Source organism: Ochotona princeps, chromosome 17 (genome assembly GCF_030435755.1).
Source record: "Ochotona princeps isolate mOchPri1 chromosome 17, mOchPri1.hap1, whole genome shotgun sequence".
Lineage (NCBI taxonomy): Eukaryota > Metazoa > Chordata > Mammalia > Lagomorpha > Ochotonidae > Ochotona > Ochotona princeps.
Window position 1 is genome coordinate 36,928,648 of NC_080848.1, and position 21,330 is coordinate 36,949,977.

Consider the following 21,330-nt stretch of genomic DNA (forward strand, 5'->3'; position numbering starts at 1 on the left):
ATTTGGAGAGTGAAACAGAGGATGGATCATCTCTCTTTTCCCCTCAAATTCCCACCACTTTTGAACAGAATGAAAATATAAAGAAGGAGGAAGAGGAGGAGAAAAGCTAGGGGGTCATCATAATTTTGTAATTTTTTTCTACTTAACTGTCTCCACAAGCTCTGAGACTAGGAGGTTTAATGATTCCTCGCTAATGAAATCTCTTCCTCTTTTCTAGGACTCAGACTATGTTTTACGCAATATGATGGTTACAGGGCAGCTGGGTCTGACAGAAATCCACACGAATCCCCCTACCATCACAAGGAAGTCATGTGTCTTCAGGTATGAGACATGTCTGTTTTGCTTGGCCGCAATGCAGCTGCCGGTCTAAAAGTAGATCTGGAAGACACAGCTTATGCATTGTAGTACACTTTAACTTTTAATCTGGATGCCTTCAAAAATTTTTCTGTAGAATATTATTTTTCTGGGAAAGGAAAGAAAATGCATTTTGAAATACCAACATATTTTACAAATACTCTATTATTTTTAAAAGATTTGCTTTTATTTGAAAGGCAGAGTAAAAAAGAGAAGGAAAAAGAGGGGAGGGAGGGAGAATCTTCTCTCTACTAGTTCACTCCCCAGATGGCCACAGTGGCCAGAGTAGAGTTGATCCAACACCCGGAGCCCCCTCCAGATCTTCCACATGGATGCCATGTCCCAAGGAACTGAGCCATGCTCCACTACTTTCTCAGGCCATAAACGTGGAGTGAGTTGGAAGTGGAGCAGCCAAGACTTGAACCAGCACCCACATGGGATACTGGCGCCAAAGGAGGAAGCTTAGCTCACTATACCACGGCACTGGCCACTTTACAAATACTTTAAAGGAATAGTGTCTCCGTATCAACATGGACAGGAGAAGGGGAAATAGATACACCTTACTAGACAGAGCAGTGACTACCACACAACATGAACACAAAAATCTCTGCTGTAAAGGCCTGGCCAGACCCTCACTGTGTTCTGCCAGTTGCCATAGGCTCTGCTGCAGGTAACCAGCCTTACCTTCTCTGGAGGAGTTCCCGTAAGTGACTGGAGCCCCCCTCACCAGGAGGTGTCCAGGTATTAGGTAAACACCCCTCACCCTACACCACCCAAAACACCCAGAGCTTTTTAGAGTAATAGTACTAGGATGCAAATGACACCTGCCTTGCTTTAAAGTGGGAGGACAGAGTCTTTGGTACCGTGTACCTCCTGCTTCTGTGAGGACACTGAGGTTAGACTTCACCTGAAGCTACCTTCTGCTTAGCTCCTCTCTCCGCTAGCCTGCTTCCCTCAGTCCCTCACACGTCTGTCCAGAAAGTGTGCCCTCAGCAAATCTCTAGCAGAAGGTCCTCGCCTCGGGCTCTGCTTCTAGGAAATCTGCCCTGAGACACTCATGATCCATTCCTTCATCCAACCAACACGTGCCTGACAGCAAATAAACAAAAGAACAAACACCCTCTAGGACAGGCAGTAAAAATGCCGACCTTACATAGGAGAGTGCCTGAAGTCAAGTCCCAGCCCCAGCCTCTGACTGCAGCTTCCTGCAATAGATCCTGGGAGGCAGAAAGTGATCAATTAAATGATTGGGTTCCTACCACTCATGTGGGAGACCCAGCTCCTGGCTGCCACTTGGCCCAGCCCTGGCCGTTGTGGACACTCGGATGGGAGAGCTCTCTCATGCATCCATGTGCACTCTTGCTCTCGCTCTCTCACCTCTCTTTGCCCCTTTAAAAAACTGAACCCCCAGGACTGGCATGATATGGGCACCAGTTCTAGTCCCAGCTGCTCCCTGCCAATCCATCTCCCTGCTTGTAGCTTGGACAAGCAAAGGAGTATGGCTCAAGTGCTTGGATCCCCATACACCTATGTGGGCACCCTGGAGGAGGCTCCTGGCTCCTGGCTTCAGACCAGCTCAATTCAGGCCTTTCGGCCATTTAGGGAGTGAACCATAGGTGCAAAATCTCTCTCTCCATCTCCTTTCTGTAACTCCACCTTTCAAATAAAGAAATCGAAAAAAATATTCACATGAACACTAACATCTGCATAGTGAAGCCAGTGAGGTGGAACATCATGATGGAGAGAGGCCTGGACACATGTGCTTAGGTTGGGTGCCAAGGGAAGACTTCAGTGCAGAGGGGATGAGAGGAGAGGGCTGAGCAGAGGGCTACAGCCCTGCGAAATCAAGGGGTGGAATGTTCCAGGCCGACAACAACGGCAGCAAGCCTGGTAGAAGTGAAGCAGATACAAGAGAGTGATTCAGTATGCTCAAATGGAACGTCGTGAACAGGCTGATGCTTAATATCCTTGTGCTTATGTGCTTTGGATTTCAGAGATTTCCTCTTTAAGTGCTCAGACAGTTCCCAAGTGGTTTTGGCTTCTGTCTGCGGAGAAACCCACATAGTAATTCCACTTCGTGAGAGAACAGGGGAGGCCCTGGGAGTCCTCGATTTTAACATTGGCCAGATGAGGATGCTACTGTATCAAGAATATAAAGATCTGCAGAAAATGGTGAAGATGGTCCAGGCTGCCTGCTATGAAATACTGGATGAATTATCTGGCGAGATAAAGAAAAAATGTGTCTTAGGTATTGTGGATATGGATGTATGGGTTTGATAAATTTGGGTAACATCAAGATAGTGAAAGAAGGGCTATGTTTTCTAAAATGGACTATTGCAATATGTGTACCTCTGTATGTGAAAAGAACTCCCTGTGTGGCCTTGAGCTCATAAGCATGATCTGCGAATGAAAGCAAAGGGGCTAAGGTCATATTTTCTTAGACCTGTAATTTTATATCTGGAAGAACTCATCAAAGCAGGATAGAAGTAGCATACATGCAATGCCCCACCGTGTGTCAGGCACTTTAAATACATCATTTCCCTTAATCTTATAAGGTGAATGGTGGTTTCCTATAATGCGGATAAGGAAAGTGATGTTCAGAGAAAGTCAATAAGTGGACCCCCAACAGCTCAATTTGAACCATATTTGGGGGGCTCTTTTTTTTTGCTGTATCACACAGCATTAACTCCTCAGGACCTCTCATCTTGCAGAGAAAGAAGCCAGAGTTTTACAAAGTAAAGTGGGTTTCTCCAAAGTCCAACGACAAACTAGTGGCAAAGGCTAGCCCCCCAGTTCTTATGTCCCTGTGTCCCCTAGGCTGCTCTCAGCACAGCTGCAGCTTGAAAAGAGAGAGGGAAGAAGAAGGCATAAAAACCTTTGGCCACCTGAGAATAGAGGACTATATATGTATTTTTTTTTCTCTTGAAAAAATGGTTACCACAATCCACTCTGAATCCTATGGAAAAGTATTGTATGTGATCGCACAGCAACCTGCAATGTCTTTCCATTATTCCAGAGATTGAAAACGTAGGGGAAGTTCGGCGGGCAGGGATCATCTTCTTCCGCACCATGCTGCAGGAACTGCAGGACTGCCTCCAGCTGCTCAGCTCCATGAACTTCGTGTCCCTGCTTCTCTATGACCACAGCACCCAGGTACAGCCGGTGTCTCCTCAAGACAGCAAGGCCCGGGACCTGCGAGCCAACATAAACCTTGTGCAAGACATCCTGAGAGGCATCATCTTGTTCCTTCACCCAGAGCTGGAATTTTCCAGCGACCTTCAAAACTGGGATAAGTGTAAATTTGTAAGTTTTCTAAAGTATTCTTTTAAACTCCCTTAATTTTTCTTTTCAGACACAGAAACGCAGAGTCAAGACAGCCGAGATCTTCCACCAGCCAGTTCACCTAACCATAGCAGCCAGGCCTCAGAGCCAGGCTGGGGCAAGGAACTGAGCGCTCAACCCAGACCTTCCACGTGGGAGCGGGGCAAATCCAACAACTTGACCCATGGCCTGCTCCCTCCCGGAAGCTGCAATTGGAAGCAGACCCAGAACCCTGAGGCGCTGAGACATCAATGTCCCCAGGGGTGTCTTAGCCACTTTGCCAAAACTCTGAACAAACCATAGGAGTATACATACAAGAATTTTCACACAATAAACACATCCATATAACCAGTCCCTAAGCCAGAAAACAAAACAGCTTACCCAAGGCCCACCTTTGTGCTGTGTCCCATGACCACCCACATACTCCAAAAGTAACCATTTTCTAGTTTTCTAAAAACATAGATTGGTTTTGTCTGCTCTGAAATTTATAGAAACATTATTTATACTATGTCCACTTGCTAATGATCCCACAACTTTTCTTTTGTTCTTTGTTCACAGTATGTTAACAAATACCTAGTCAAGAACATCTGTGCCTTTGATCCAACTGCTAGCGATTTGGAAATTAATTCAGAACTCATTGGTGACTATTTCAAAGGTAAGTTTCCACTTAATTATAGTCTAAATCCATACCAATAGCAATTAAAACACAGTTGTAATTTTTAGGATTACAACATGTGGCTCATAAATTCCATTTTTAGGAGAAAACAGTTATGACTAAATATCTTCTGAGAGAGGACATACAGTGTATAATGTAAGTATTCCCCTGAAGACACTGTCTATGCTATACGTTAGAGAACTCAGCGTGTCCTCTATCTCCCATTTTAGGGCTACAGGTGTATTAATCATTAAAAAGCATGAGGGGCTGTTGAGATTGGGCCACAACCTGCAGCTCAGGCATCTCCTATGGATGCCTGTTTGAGTCCCAGGTGCTCCACTTCTTACCCAGCTCCCTGCGAATGCACCGGGAAAGCAGCGGAGGAGTGCCCAAGTGCCTGGGTCCCTGCACCCGTGTGGGAGATGCTGGACGCTTTTAGATCTTGGCTTCTCTTGGCCCATCCCTGGCCATGGCAGTCGTTTGCAGAGTGAACTGTGGGATGCAAGATTTCTCTCTCTCTCAGTCTCTCCTTCTCTCTGTAGCTCTGCCTTTCAAAAAAATAAAATAAATCATTTTTTAAGAAACAGGGGGAAAAAAACAAAGAAAAGAAAAAAAGAAGAAGAAAAGGTGTGTGGCTGGTATTGTCATAGTAAGTTAAGCCACTGCCCACAATGCTGGTGTCCTATATGAGCACCAGTTCAAATCCTGGCTACTCCACTTCCAATCTAGATCCCTTCTGATGCACCTATGAAAGCAGCAGAGGAAACCCCAAGCACTCGGGTCCCTGCCATTCACTTTGGAGACTGGGGTGAAGTTCCAGCGCCCTGGTTTCAGAGTCTATTTGCGGGGTGAACCAGCAGATGAAAAATCAATTGCTTCTGTCTCTCTCTCTAACTCTCTCTCTCTAACTCTCTCTCTCTAATATTTAAAGAAATCTTTAAATATAAAGGAAAAATAAAAGACATGAGTAGCCTTGCAGTGAGAACAGGCCTATTACAGGAAACAGTCAGCGGGGATGCACTTATAACTCACTGGGTGGGACACAAAGATTAGTTACTCCTCACTGGGGTATGGAAGATTTCTCTGCACACCCCTCCTAAACATGCTCACCTAAACAGTTGACATATATCCTGTTAGAATTACAGAGTTAGACCACCCGAAAAACACCCAGGTTCAGCGAAAACATGCTTCAATGCTATAAACTGCTAAATACTAAAATTAAAATAGGCATGAGACAGCTGAATAGCAATCTAAGCCATTTTAAGGTATATAGAACACGGTTGAATATAAACCAAAATTGAAATGTCTATGAAGAAGTCACAGGTTGTGGTTGAGAACCTGCATTTTACTATTAACATATTGGTTAATCAATACCATGTCAATTAATGCCACAATGTTGTAAATGGTTGGAAATATTATGTTGGGGCTTTTAATTGATTGGGATGATACTCTGCTGGCTCTACCTTCAGACCAGAGATGGTCTCACCAAGAAACCATTGAACTTACCAGGACAATAAGATGCTGGACTTTATGCTTGGTAAATACCTCCAATGAAAGAATGTCAACTGAATATGAACTATGGAAATGCAACAAGGTAGAGCAATCCGCCGTGGGGGGAGGATGTGGTGAGGGGTGGGGGGAATCCCAGTGCATAAAAAATGTATCACATAATGCAATGTAATTAATTTTAAAAAATGAAATGCAGTAAAAATATATGTTTAAAAAAGAGAGAGAACAGGCCTGTTAAGCAAAGACGAGTATCTATAGCTTCAATAAAGAACTGAACAGAACAGATCCGTGGTCTGTGAAGTCTGGCGAGGCAGGCTGTGGGAGAACCAGCAGGAATGGAGAGCTGCAAAGCTCCAGGGTCAAGACAATGTGAGCAGCCAGCCCCTCAGCCCAGCGAGCAGACACATGCAGGAGGGACTCTGCACACACACCTCCTCAGGGCCGCTCCCAGTCCAGCAAGAAGGCATGGGAGCTGGCTGTTCCTATAATCTTTAAGAAACACTCACACCGAATTAAGAAAATCTTATCCCTCTCACTCTCTGTGTAGACTCCAGATAGACCAAGTCAGAAGGATTTTCAGATTTCTGTGACAAAATCCAAGGCCCAGAGCCTCAGAACCAGAGAGTCTTCTAAGACAATAGAAAGGGAAGAGGGGCCAGTCTGGTGGTTCATCAGGCTAATTCTCTGCCTGTGATGCTGGCATCCCATTTGGGCACTGGTTCTAGGCTCCCTTCCTTGACTTTTGGTCCAGCTCCCTGCTGATGGCCTGGAAAAAGCAGTGGATGATGGTCCAGTCCTTGGGTCCCTGCACCCACACGGCAGACCCAGAAGAAGTTTCTGGCTCCCAGCTTTAGTCTGGCCCGGCTCTGGCGCCTGCTGCAGCCATTTGGGGAGTTAACTAGAGCCATGTTCCCTCCCTGGGGGAGGACTCAGGCACCCTCCATGTCTAATCCAGTTCCCTTGTCAGACAGGGGCTGGGGAGGGGCAGCAGGTCCCTCCATGCTCCACTTCACAGGTGTGCACAGGAATCAACTTTCGGTTCCTCACTGTCCCATTCCCAATCATGCAAGAAGACACAGGCATCTTCTGGGGCACTGTGCCAATGCCACAGTGGAGTCTCTGGAATCCGCTCCCAGTTTGCCTGTAAGAACGACCTCCTGTTGCCTAGCACCGCTCCTTTGTTTCAGAGCACAGTGAATTTCTCTGCTTGGTCCTGTACTGAAGCGTGGAGCTGAGCCCTGCGCAGCTTGACCGCCCGTGTTCCCCACGGTTTTTGCTTGCCAACAGTGCCCTCAGGTGACAGAAATTCTAACTGCAGTCTATGCAGCAAGATTTTATCCCAACAGGCCCAGGAGCCTTTAGGGTAATTAACTAACAGGGAATTCCAAGCTCCCTGGTTGGGGTGAGGGTGGGTAAATCTGGTGGTTACCTTTCCTTTTGTTCCAGGAAAGGGATCGAATCTTCTGGCAACGCAGTCTGTGTGTCTTTAACTAAGATCCCTTTTTTGTAACCCCACCTAGCAGGAAATGCCACCAGTAGTAGCTGTAGGTTCCACTTAGCACAGGAAGGGGATCTTAGACCATAGCCTTCCAGGCTACTGATTCCATCAAGAGAGTAGAATTAGGAGTACTGAAGTGCTCACGGAGTTCTGCCACACACTCGCACCCCACTTTGTTCTAGTTCCAGCAAAAGGGTATCTGGTGGAACCCCAGGCAGCTGTGCCCTGCCCTTAGACGAAGGCATTCACTCTCCTTCACAGGAGTTTTGGGCCACTTTGACCAGCTGGCCAGGCACGCAGTGGCTGTGCCACTGCGTATAAAGGCTGCAGACACACAGGCCTGTGTATCTAGTGACTGTTCCCAGAGAGCTATGGCAATAGTGCATCAAGAGCCCCCCACCCTCGCCACCTGCCATTCTGCTTACAGAAGTTCCCTTCTCCTGCCTGGAGACTCAGGACCAGCCTATCTTTGCTAAGCTATGTTCTCCTCAGTCTACTCCCCCAGTCTTTCTACCAGAGGTGGCAGGGCAGACCTATCCCAGGTCCCCATCCCAAGATGTCTGGTTAGATGTTATATTCCAGGAAATAATCACAGATCTAGAAGGGGAAAAAAAATCTGTTCCCCAGTGTATTATCAGAATGACTTCAACGTCTAAACCATGTGGCTGTGCCAACTGACCATACCTTTGTTAGAGTCCAGGCTAAAACCCCTGGACGTCAGGGTGCGAGCTAGTCAACCCCCAGAGAACAACAAAGAGTCTCGCTGGTAATGCAAACGGCAAACAGAGTTTATTGCGCCAGCGTGCTGGGGCCAGACCGCACTTGCGGCACAAAGGCCAGCCAAGCGGGGCGGTTGGACCTTGAGGTTGGACCTTGAACGAGCCCAAGACAGAAGACTATATAGGCCCTTTTGGGCTGGGAAATACATCAAAAGTAACAACCTTAGACATGTTCATTTTTTATGGCCTTCAGGCACAGGGAGCCTGTTCCGTTTCCATACCCACTATCTTTATGGCTCATCCCATTCTCACACCCTTATCTTCCTCATGTTCCTGGGACCGGAGAAGAATTGTGCCCTTGCCCCGCTACACCTGGGTTCACAAAATTGCAGGACAGCAAAGAACAGATTTATTGCTAAAGCCGAATCCTCCCAAAGTCCAGGCGCCTCCCGGCCTAGCAAAGTAGCAGTTTCTTCAGCACAAGGGAATCTCACACTGTCCAACAAAAACATTCTGTTCTAGCATTCTAATATACTATCATAGCATTTACCTATACTCTAACACCTTCTTCCTGAGTCCAAGCCCAAGGGTCTACAAGTCCACAGCCACTCCTCTTGGCTTCTCTCGAGGCATTCCTGGGGCTCTTCCCCTGCCCTTAGAGGCTGACGGGAGCCTCAGCTCCACCAGCCAGCAGCTTCCTTTGTACAAAGGCATGGACCATGGGGGGTGGGGAGGGCTACTAGGCAGCCCTGACTGACTCTCATCCCCAGGGAGTCCTTTCCTGGAAGGTCTTACCCTGCTGGTTTCTATCACCATGGTCTTCCTCCACTGCACAAATGAGACACCATCATGGCCAACGACCTAAGGGGAACCTCCTGCCAGCCCTTCAGAAATAGCAAATAGGATTATAGCGCTCAACTGAATCTATAGCGCTCGATGCCTGATTCTTTGAGATGAGTCCAAGCGAGATGGACCAAATGTCACCAGACACCGTTATGTCGCTCTGCCCTGTTAGTGGGAATCAGCTGCCTGCTAACTCTGGCATGGATTCTATTACGGTTCCCCACCACCTTCGTGGACCCAGTCGTCTTGGATGGTGGCCCCCGTGGGGAGTTCTTGGCTCCTGCTTGCAAGGCCAGGGTTTCACAGAGTCCCGGGCGCCATCTCCGAGTGGCTCATGGATTTCAGACATCAGTTAAGCTTTAGAACAGAATCTCTTTGTCCTGGCCAGAACCTCTTAAAGGGCTCTTTCAGTTAAGATAGGAGACAGATGCTCTGTTCAGGGAGGAGAGAACAGGCTGTTTTAGGGACTTGGTGGGGGGACCCAGGGCCCTGAGGTTTGGTCTGTTTGCCATGCATGCATATCTCTTCTATGTTCAGGTCTAAGTTATTCAGAAGAGAAAAGAAAGAAACCAAACCAGCAATTTTCTTTCGTGTCTTTCACCTACCCTTTTGAATTTAAATTTTGAAGTTTTCTAATGGCGGTTGCTGAATTAACAGAAACGAACGACAAAAAAAAAAAAAAAATGCTTTTACTCACATAGGGACGTCATTGTTACTTGGATACCTGATTAAAGATTTTTTTTTAAAGATTTATTTATTTTTATTGGAAAGGCGGATATACATAGAGGAGGAGAGACAGAGAGGAAGATCTTCCATCCAATGATTCACTCCCCAAGTGAGCGCAACGGGCCGGTGCTGCGCCGATCCGAAGCCAGGAACCTGGAACCTCCTCCAGGTCTCCCACACAGGTGCAGGAACCCAAGACTTTGGGCCGTCCTCGACTGCTTTCCCAGGCCACAAGCAGGGAGCTGGATGGGAAGTGGAGCTGCCAGGATTAGAACCGGCGCCCATATGGGATCCCGGTGCGTTCAGGGCGAGGACTTTAGCCGCTAGGCCACGCCGCCGGGCCCTGATTAAAGATTTTTAAAGATTTGTTTAGTAAGAACATTTTTCTATTTAACTTGAAACTATTTTTTTTCCTTTCAGTGGATGTTAAAAAGCTTTTTATATTTAAAACCCTTTTTATATTATAAATAATTTTAAAGTAATTAAAAGGTCAGATAGAACTAAAAACAGTCACTGTTTTATCCCTTGTCTCACTACTCATTGTCTCCAGTTCCAATCAGGCAGGCAATTCTTTTTAACTCTTTCTGTTTCTTCTGGTATTTGCATGTATGTCTATTTCTAATATTCTACACATGTTGCTATCTTTTGCTTCATCAAATTTAAACTTTACCCATTGATTTGCTCTTGTTACAGGTGAAGATTTAGTTTAGTTCTGTTATACCCCCATCCTCCCAATGTTGTTATAATTTGGGACTAAATAAAAAAGCAATGTTCGTGCAGTTTTCCCTATGCAAACACTATACACTGCTGAGTATTATAGCATTTTGAAGTTTTTATTTATTTGTTTGTTTGTTTATATTTATTTGCAAATCAGACACTCAGGGAAACCAGCTCCCATGTGTTTGTTCACTCCCCAGTTGCCCACAGTAACTGGGCCTGAGGCAGGCCAGAGCTGGGGACTAGAAATTCAATTCTGGTCTTCCAAGTGGGTAGCTGGACCCCAATTTCTTTCTTTCTTAATTATTTTATGTTTGATGTTGTTTAAAGGTTTGACAAGGATGCATGCTCATGTGCACCACTGATGAGTGTGGGGAGAGCCAGGGGTAGTGGAGTTGGTGAGGCTGAGCTAGGCTGAAGCACCCATGGGTGTGTATCAGAGCTCAATGGGCTGCAGGATGTACTGGATCAGTCTCTTGCACATACTGGCATGTGCAGGAAGTAGGCCAGTGGCCTGCCCTAGCAGGGGTTATTGGGGATCACCCTGACTAGATTGAAGTTACCACTGGTATGCTGCTGTGTTGTCCAGCCAGGCCCGACCTCAGCCCTGGTTCTCGTGCTCACCGGTGGGAGCTGCAGCCCAGCAGAGACACATGCCCACAGCTTCCTTACTAAACCCACTCCCAGCCCTGGATCTTGTATTTGTCCAGGTGGTACTGTGTGGACCCCAATTTCTTGGGCCATTTCATTGCTGCCTCCGAATGTAGATATTAGCAGAAAGTGGGAGTGAAAAATGAAGCCAGCATGCATACCCACGCACTACCTATGGATGCAGGTGCCCGATAAGCGTGTTAACCTCTAGGTCAAATGCCCCTTCCTGTGGTGTATTTTGATGTCTTGTTTTGTTTTATTTGTCTGTTTGGTTTTTTACTTTTTTGTTTTTCTTGAAAAGTATAACTGCCTTTTATTTTTAAATGTCTTAATTCTCTTCACACTTAATACTTCCCACCTCCTCCATTTGTCTCTCTACACGTTTTTTAATTTATTTTTTAATTTTTTTAAATATTTAAGCTTTTTAAGTGGAAAGTCAGATTTTACAAAGAGAAGGAGATACAGTGAGAAAGATTTTCCATCCACTGGTTCACTCCCCAAGTAACTGCAATGGCTAGAACTGAGCCAATCCAAAGCTAGGAGTCAGCAGCCTTTTCCAGATCTCCCATGTGACACAGAGTCCCAAGGCTTTGGGCCATCCTCAACTGCTTTCCCAAGCCACAAACAGGGAGCTGGATGGGAAATAGAGCAGCCAGAACACAGACTGGTGCCCATATGGGATCCCAGCTCATGCAAGGCGAGGACTTCAGTCATTAGGCTACCACACTGGGCCCCACACTTTTTTAAAAAAGATTTATTTATTTGTTTGTTTGTTTATTTATTTATTTATTTATTTTAAAGACAGATTTTCAGGGTAGGGGGAGAGAGAGGAAAAAAGATCCATCTCCCATCTGCTGTTTCACTCCTCAAATGACACAATCAATATTCAGGGCTGGACCAGGGTTAAGTCAGAATCCTGGAACTGTACCTGGGTCTCTCATCTGAGGGGCAAGGGTCCAAGCCCTTGGGCCAAGTTCCTCTGCTTTCCCAGACACATTAGCAGGGAGCTGGATCAAAAACAAAGTGGCTGGAACTTAAAACAACCTTCTTATAGGAAACTGGCATCACAAGTGGTGGCTTAATCCACTGGGACTCAACACCAGTCGCTCTCCATATAATTCCCCATAAGATGATCCTGTTGGGTAATTTCATGTTCCAATTTGTTTTCTCCCAAAGCCACCCCTTCCAGCAAGGCCAATTCTTCTGCTCCCAGAGTCTCTCCACTGCCCCCAGGCCTTCCTGAGATTCACTTTGTCCCTATCACAGCTATTTTCTTTGTCATTCCCTTGGTTCCTTTCCGGTCTGTTCCCATGTTTTGAATCTCCAGTAGTAGATATCTGAGAAAGCGTACGATTGGTAAGGTGTTTTTTTCGTTTTTTTGGGGGGGGGGGGTTGTTTTTTTACATATTAAGCTTGAAGAACAAAAATCCTTTCATCTAGTGTTTTTATTTAGCCCTCACACTTGATTTGTTTTTTGTCAGGAATTGTGATTTTGATGACATTGCTCCATTGTCTGTTGAAAATTGAGATATAATCATGTGTCATACAATTCACCATTTTAAAGCATATTATTCACCGTTTGAGTACTCACAGCAGGTTGTATAATCATTACCACTACCTACTTTGAGAACGCTCTCATCACTGCAAAAGAATCCCTGTTCTCCACTAGTGCTCTCTCCCCCGAGCCCCTCCTCCGGCCATCCAACTACCAGTCTGCTTTCTGTCTCCATGGCTTTGCCTGTTCTGCAGGTTTCATATAAGTGGACATGTGTAAGAGGTGGCCTGGCTTCTTTCAGTGAGTATAATGTTATCAGCACTTCATTCCTTTCTTATGACTGAAAAAAAAAACCCATTCCATGTCTGTACTGCATTCTGTCTATTTATCAGTTCATGGCTCGCTGGGTTGTCTCTGCTTCTTGGCTATTGTGTTTATGCTGCTATGAACATTGGTTTACGGTTTTTGTGTGAACATAAGTTTGTGATCCTTTTGGGTCTACACTTCAGGAGGGGAAATGGCTAGATCATATGGTAACTCCGTGTTGCACTTGTCCTGGAGATGGCTCTGTTGTCTTCCAACGCCCAACACTGCTGGTGGTGGGCAGTGTGGAGCCTTTCTGATTGCTGAGTCTGTGTCCATGAGCTTTGGTTTTGTGTCTCTCCAGAATCTATAGGATCAGCCCTTTACCCTGAGGTTGTAAGACAGGCGTTGATCTGGTCTGTTTTCCTCCATTGGTCTGGGTACCTATCAGACCTCTCCAGCTGTGAAACTCCTCTGGATCACCATGGCTGCTGCCTCTGGTTGTGCGGGTCACGCCCTGCACAGAGGTGCCCTGCCAAGGAGAGTAGGGCTCACATCTGACCTCGATTCCACCCACGTGCGTCACCAGAAGCCATGTCAGCTCCGAGGAGGAACAGCATTTTATTATTATTTTTCTTTTTTTAATAAATTTTATTTTTTATAATGATTACAAGGTGGATCAGGGTGGGAAGGATCAAGGTTTAGGGAAAATTGGGTGTATTCATTGCTTCCAAATTTGCTATTTCTTCTTGTTGTTTCTGAGGGAAGGGGAGAGACAAAGGGGGAACCATTCACAACTTCGTGCAAGTCCCTGTACCCAGGAATGAGGAACCGCCACCTGATATTAACCCAGAGTCTCAATGTGTACACATTCTGAGGGTTCTGTCCAAATGGCTTGGATAGTTCTGGAATGGGAACAGCATTTGCTTGCATGTCTCTCCTTTTGCTCTCCAAGCTCTTCTCCCACCCAGAGCACTTAGCCACGGTAGATATCTCATTTACATCAATGTCACCTGCAGGCTTCTGGCAGCCCTGCCTCCCCTTCACTGTGTCCAGAATTCTCAACAATCAGGCACTGGCTCTCCTACATTTAAGGGACCATGGAAGAGATATTGTCCCTCTCCTGGTTCACTCCCCAAAGGACCTCAACAGCTGTGTTTGGGACAGGCCAAAGCCAGGGGTTTGGGACAGGCTAAATCAGAATTCCAGGCTGGCTCGATAGCGTAGTGGTTTAAGGTCCTCGCCTTGCGTGCACCGGGATCCCATGTGGTCGCCGGTTCTAATTCCGGCGGCCCTGCTTCCCGTCCAGCTCCCTGCTTGTGGTCTGGGAAGGCAGTGGAGGACAGCCCAAAGCCTTGGGACCCTGTACCCGCATGGGAGACCCGGAAGATCTCATGGCTCCTAGCTTCGGATTGGCTCAGCTCCAGCTGTTCCGGTCACTTGGGGAGCAAACCATCGGACGGAGGATCTCCCTCTCTGTCTCTCCTCCTTTGTATATCCGCCTTTCCAATAAAAATAAACCTATAAATAAATAAATCAGAACTCCATCCAGAGTCCCCACATGGGCTATTTTCCTCTGATTTCCCAGGCACATTAGCAGGGAGCTGGATGAGAAGTGGAGCAGCCAGGACTCCAACAGGTACTTAAATGGGATGCTGGTACCACAGGCAGTGCATAACCCTCTGTGCCACAGTGCTGGCCCTTCGTTTTCCATCCTGTTCCATCTTTTTGTGTTGGCTTTACTTCTTGAGAGAATTCTCTCAACCTGATCAGCTAATCTTAACTGACTTCTGATTTCTGTGCGTTATAATTTCTAACAGTCCCTGCTCATTCTCTACAGCATCATCACCCTTCACCTTATTTTTTCATCTTATCTCTCTGAGAATGTCAATGAAAAAAAATTTTTTTTGAAGTTTTCTCCTCTCTGTTGTTTCTTTTATTTCTTTTTTTAATGTTCTGGTTTCTGTGTCTCTTGTTCCAGGTTCTCCTCAGTTATCTGGTGCCCATGTTTGTGTATATTTAAGCAGGGGGAATCTAGAACATTCACTGAATGCCCTGAGAAGCCCCTGAGTTGCCTCCACTTTGGGCTGTTGTCATTCTACTGTGGGGTGGCTGGGTCCAGGTCCCTCTCTGTAGTGCAGGAAGGAATTCAAGGATGGATGGAGGAAAAGATCAGCAGAGAAGATTTGGGAAGCCCACACCCAGAAAGGAGTATAGCCACACTCAAGAGGGGTCTGCACTCGAGGTTTGAGCTCAGCCCTTTATATGACCTAGAGGCAAAGGAGGCAGTATCTGGGGAGATGTTTGATTTAATATTCAAATGGGGTGGAGTCTGGGGTAGAGCTTGATTAGGGTCCATTTCTTTAACCTTTGTCTTGAAGTCTCAGAAGTGCCATGTCAGGGGGTTGATTAGATGCATTGGTTAAATGTATTGATACAGTGGCTTTATCATGTGCTAAAGACCTCTGTGGGGACACAGTCAGCAGCCGCTGATGCAAGTTCTAAGTGGGTATAGTGGATAAACTATGGAAGCTGTAGTTTTCCATGACATTGGAAGATGGGGTTATAGAAATCCCAGGGTCTATGGCACTGTATCATGAAATAATTAAAAGAAGAAGCAGAAGATGGGGTTGGGTGCCAGTGTTGTGACATAGTGGGCTAAACCTCAGTCTTTGTCACTGGCATATCTTATGGTTGCCAGTTTGAATCCTGGCTGCTCTACTTCCAATCCGGCTCCCTTGCTAATGCACCTGGGGAAAGTGGCAGAGGGGACCCAAGCATTTGGACTCCTGTATTCAGATGGGAAACCCAGAAGAAGCTCCATACTCCTGGCTTCAGTGTGACCCTCCTCTGGCCATGTGGCCACTTGGAGAGTGGGTTAACAGATGGGGACTCTCTCACGCTCTCCTCTCTCTAACTCTGCCTTGAAATTGAAATTCTTCTTTAAAAATTTTAAAACGTTAAAAAAATCCTTTCGAGCATAAAAAAATCATGAGACTTGTTTTAAAGATTTGTTTATTTTTATCGGACAGTCAGATATACAGAGAGGAGGAGAGATAGAGGAAGATCTTCTGTCCATTGATTCACTCCCCAAGCGGCCACAACGGCTGGAGCTGAGCCAGGAGCCAGGAGCCTTTTCCAGGTTTCCCATGTGGGTTCAGGGTCCCAAGGCTTTGGGCTGTCCTCTACTGCTTTCCTAGGCTACAAACAAGGAGCTAGATGGGAAGCAGGGCCATCAAGATTAGAACCAATGCCCGGGCCCAGCGCGGTGACTAGCAGCTAAAGTCTTCACCTTGAAATCTCTGGGATCCCATATGGGTGCCGTTTCTAATCCCAGCAACCCCACTTCCCATCCAGCTCCCTGCTTGTGGCCTGGGAAAGCAGTGGTAAGCCTTAGGACCCTGCATCTGCGTGGGAGACCTAGAGGAAATTCCTGGTTCCTGGCTTCGGATTGGCACAGCACTGGCCATTGCGGCCACTTGAGTAGTGAATCATCGGACAGAAGATCTTCCTCTCTGTATATCTGACTTTGTGATAAAAGTAAAATAAATCTTTAAAAAAAAAAAACTGACACCCGTATGGGATCCTGGCACCTGCGAGGCAAGAACTGTAGCCACTAGGCCACCATGTTGGGCCCAAATCATGAGGCTATTAATCACAATGGATTTATCTCATAACTGTCTAACCTGCATTCTGTTTTTTAGAACACCTTAAATAATTTATAAGCAAATCTACATTCACTGGGGCACATTATCAGCATCTGTTACTGATAGCCACACATAACCAAATGAATTTAGAGGCCCTTGCTTTAAGCTATGAATATTCGTGAAGGGCAACTGCATTGGTTCCAGTTTACACATCTGGTTTTTTGCTCCATCATTTAAAAAGCAATGCATGTAACACTGTTTAGACACTATGAAACAAACATACCCCTAAGAAGTCATCCTGAAACAAGTTTCCGCCCAAATCTCCATAACAAGAAAACTGTGTTGGTCACACTTTCCCCCATTTAACACTGACCCACTGCATGGGCCTCAGGAACCATGTTAAGTTACCAGTGGCACACCGAGTGCCTGACTGCCATGGTAAAGGTGAGTGTGTGTTCTGCCAGCATACACGTCGATAGAAATGTACACACACTTCCAGCACATGCTCACTGTGCATGACAGGTTTGGCGAGGTCTGTGAAAAAAAACTGAAAGAGGAAGAAAGTTAGGAGGACTAATGATGAAGGAGAGGAGCATTCAAGAAACACTGCTGATCCAGTCGAAAAGCAGCAGTTACATTTCAGTTTCTGGACTCTTTTATTTTTAAAGATTTATTCATTTTATTACAGTCAGATATACACAGAGGAGTAGAGACAGAGAGGAAGATCTTCCGTCCGCTGTTTCACTCCCCAAGTGAGCCGCAATGGGCCAATGCGCGCCGATCCGAAGCCGGGAACCTGGAACCTCTTCCAGGTCTCCCACGCGGGTGCAGGGTCCCAATCCATTGGGCCGTCCTCGACTGCTTTCCCAGGCCACAAGCAGGGAGCTGGATGGGAAGTGGAGCTGCCGGGATTAGAACCGGCGTCCATATGGGATCCTAGGGCTTTCAAGGCGAGGACTTTAGCCGCTAAGCCACGCCGCCGGGCCCAGTTTCTGGACTCTTGAAGTTTAAGTACCTCAATTTTTTTTGTATTGCCCGTTTTCATTAATTGTCTGTGATTCCTAAAGGGCTTAACTTAATTAATCCAGTGCTAAAGCAGGGACCCACAAGTGAAGTTTTAATTTAGTAACACCCTATTGCAGCCCATTTCCAGCATGATGGATTCCCAAACGTCATTAAAAGTGTGATTAAACTTGAGCCTACAAAACTACCATAATAAAATGTTTCTGAATAGAGCTATATGCAAATTCAAAGATTGGTCGTGCAACATTTACAGCTTAGAGGTATTCAAATCATTTATGTTAGCCTTTTTCAAGGCAAAGGTAAAATAGTAGAATTCCTAATGGTTACAACAGCACCGCATCCGCAGGGGAGAACCTCTAACAGGCTGCGTGAAGGCGCTCGGTCCTCGGCCACCCACCACAAGAGGGCAGCAGCGCCCAGCCGCTTCCTGGGCTCCCAGCTGGGCGTACACTGGCTGGGTTGGAACTTGCAGCTAAAGCTTCAGTCTTTGGAAAGACAGGGAAAGGCACTCTTTGCCCAGACAGGTTCTCCACTTCCGTCCTCTCCAACAAAAAGACAGGAGAAACTAAGCAAGAGGGGCTTGCGGAAAGCAGTGAGTGTCCTCTGCCTCCTTGCGCGTGTTTTTGAATCACCATGGAGATGGCATCTGGCTTACTGACTGCACGAGATAGGGGTCTGTTGATAGTGGGATGCTGTGATAAGAGCACCGTAGCAGGAGTAAGGCAGAATAAAGCTGTGGGAGCTGCAGAGCCGTTTTATCTTAGAAAATTAGCTAGGACCAGTTTTAAGAGTGTCCTAGGATGAACTTCGGTTTTATTTAATTTACAGTCACAATATTGGAACATTAAGATAAAGTAATCTTTGGAAACCTAATAAATTTTCCAGGAAATTAATTAGTACAGAGGGATCAATTACAATAACATTTCAGGAATGTATGTTGATTGGGCTAGTGTTGCCCATGAAATGACATGAAGCAGGTACGTTTACCGTGCTCCTGTGACCAGCGTCTGTTTTTTGGCTTTAATCTATAATGATCATTGATGTTACTGAGCCATTATCTAGTGAAGATTTTAGCAACTGGAAACAATTAAATTACCCCTTAATTTAATTTATGTAATTCAGCATTTATTGAATACTTACAATTGACTAAGACAGTGCCTCTGTTTATGTGTTTATTAATAGAGACAAGCTTAGAAAATTAATTGTTTCCATGCGTTTCAAAGACAGCATCAAATAAAAGCAGGGACTTAGGAGTTTTTCTTCAGTGTGCCTTCTCTGTCCCTTGTTGTAGTTTTTGTTGTGGAAGCGCCTTTCCAACAATAGGAGAGTTCAACCTGACTCAGTGATCCCTGTTTCTTGTGGCAACAGAAACCAGAGAAGTTAGTCCTACATTGTGTTGTAAGAGACAATCCTCACTATTAATAAGCTTTTGGTTGTAAGATTTATTATTTAGGCTCTGTTATTCAGTTATGCTTAATGATGTGTTTGGTTCAAGTTAGCAGACGCCTGTTGGGTTAGGCACTGACTTAAGACACCCAGAACAAGGAAAATGAATAGAAGGTGGTGGGGAGGGGAGCGAATGGCGGCACCTTAAAGAAACAGCGTCTTTAATAGTCTGTACCGTGGCTGGTCTTTGCATGCATTTTCTTATAACGCTCAAAACCAGCCCATGGTTTTAATCCCCAGTTTATGGGAGGAAAAACACAGAAGCTCATTGCAATGAAGTACCCAGCTCACAGTCACAAAGTTAATTAGGGTAGAGCCAACAGGGGAACCAGATCTGCTTGACTCTAACATATGTACTCTTTCTATTAAGCCGTTCTATCTGAATATAAGTCATTGATTGCTGGTAAAAATACTACTACTAATAATTGTTATGAATGGTAGCTTAACAGTTGAAGTTAGCAGAGTTAAATGTATGATGGTGTGCAGCGACAATGTATTTTTCGGTAATTTTAATTGGAAGATGTTTCTAATGTATGGACTGGAACATCTATGTAGTCATTAAAAAGCTATTTCAATATGCAAACTCAACATCACTCCAAGTTCCAAACTTTTTAAGAAAGATTTATTTATTTTTATTGAAAAGTCTGAATCACAGAGAGGAGAGACAAAGATCCTCCATCCACTGGTTGACTCCCAAAGCAGCCACAATGGCTGGAGCTGAGCTGATCCAAAGCCAGGAGCCAGGCGCTTGCTTGGGGTCTCCCACGCGGGTGCAGGGTCCCAACGCTTTGGGCCGTCCTTGACTGCCTTCCCAGGCCACAAACAGGGAGCTGGATGGGAAGCGGGGCTGCTGGGATCAGAACCAGTGCCTATATGGGATGCCAGTGTGTGCAAGGCAAGGACTTTAGCTGCTAGGCTACCATACCAGCCCCAGTCCAACTTTTTAAAGCACTAAAACATTGGGGCTGGCCTTGGGGTGCAGTGGCCCACTTGCTTCCCAGCTGTTCCATTTCTGATTCACCTCCTTGCCAATGTGCCTGGGAAAGCAGCAGAAGGTGGCGGAATCTTGGGCCCCTGCCACCCACGTGGGAGACCTGGATGGAGTTCCAGGCTCCTGGCTTCGGCCTGGTCCCGCCCTGGCAGTTGTGGCCATTTGGGGAGTGAGCCAACAGGTGGAAAACCTGTCTCCCTACTCTACCACCCCAACTCTCTCCTCTCTCCCTCTGTAACTCTGCCTTTCAAATAAATAAATCTTTAAAAAGAGACAGAAAGGAAAGAAGGAACAGAAAAAGTCATCACAGGAACAGCCGAGGTTTCTGACCCCCTTGAAGGTGTTGTCTTTGTTTCCTCCCTAGAGAGAGTATCGCTACACACTTGGCATGGATCAGTTTCATGCATGAACCCTTCCTTTTATTCTGTGCTTATTAACTTATAAACAATATAGTGCTATTTTGCAGGGCTTTAAATTGTACTCAAAAGCGTATATCATTCCACAACCTAATAATTTACTTTCAATGTGTTTTTGTGATTTATCCATGCTTACATATAACTTTAATCCTGTAACTGTTGTGTAGTATTCTATTATATGAACACACTGTATATTCCGATAATTATATTTCAGTAAGATTCTGCTACGGATTTGACTCAAAACAAAGCTAATGCACCTTAATTGTGCCTTGAAACTTTTAGTAATGCAAGTACAAAAGTATTTATAATAACATGTGTTTTCTTGACACAGATCATTCCAGAACTGAAGTATGGAAATTTGCTGATATTGTCATTGAACTACTATACCACTGGGGACACATCTGTTTAGCTCTCATAAACAAAAAGCAAAACAGTGCAATTACACCACCGTTGCCCTCCAAGACAGACAACTATATTTGTGCAAAAATGCCAGGGGCAGCTTTGCCAGGAAAATGTTAGTAGAATTGGTACTGTGTTTAGGATGCTTGGCCTCCTTCAGTTTTGTTAATATCAAAGGGTTTCAACAGGAAAGGAGTGCAACATGGACACACTCTCTTCCTACATTTGCTTCAGTGTGTGCTTCACATCAAGAGAAATTTTACCTAAAAAAATTTCAGTTAAAATGTCAGTATAACTAAGTGCATGTTGAGTGTATTATGGATTATAAGCAAAAGTTCCTGTTAGTTGGAGCTGTGCATCTGCTGGGAGACTGTTGTGGTTGGTTGGGTACATAGTTTTCATTCTTTAAAGGCACAAAGTAAGACTGAGGATTTACCAAAAAAAAAAAAAATTGGTGGCAACTTTTACAGCAATAGAGTACCAAATAATAAAGATTTTAAAGAAGTTGGGAATTCTTTTTCTTTTTTTTCAGGGACTTCTCTTTACACCACCTCTTCCCTTGTCCTGCCCTCACCATCCCAACCAGCCCTTATTTAACAACTTAAAATTCACTTTAA

At 45.4% G+C, this 21,330-nt stretch overlaps 1 protein-coding gene across 5 annotated transcripts in view; it reads left to right on the forward strand.

Moving 5' to 3' along the window:
- The window catches only part of EFCAB5 (EF-hand calcium binding domain 5), a 131,323-nt gene extending 110,449 nt beyond the window's left edge, over window positions 1-20,874 (forward strand). For all 5 annotated transcript variants that reach the window (XM_058675956.1, XM_058675958.1, XM_058675957.1 and 2 more), the window contains 5 exons: window positions 218-321; window positions 2,349-2,602; window positions 3,371-3,657; window positions 4,234-4,330; window positions 20,646-20,874. In XM_058675956.1, the coding sequence (XP_058531939.1) occupies window positions 218-321; window positions 2,349-2,602; window positions 3,371-3,657; window positions 4,234-4,330; window positions 20,646-20,833 (930 nt within the window). In that variant the 3' untranslated portion in view covers window positions 20,834-20,874. The remainder of the gene's footprint in view (window positions 1-217; window positions 322-2,348; window positions 2,603-3,370; window positions 3,658-4,233; window positions 4,331-20,645) is intronic.
- The last annotated feature ends 456 nt before the right edge of the window (window positions 20,875-21,330 follow it).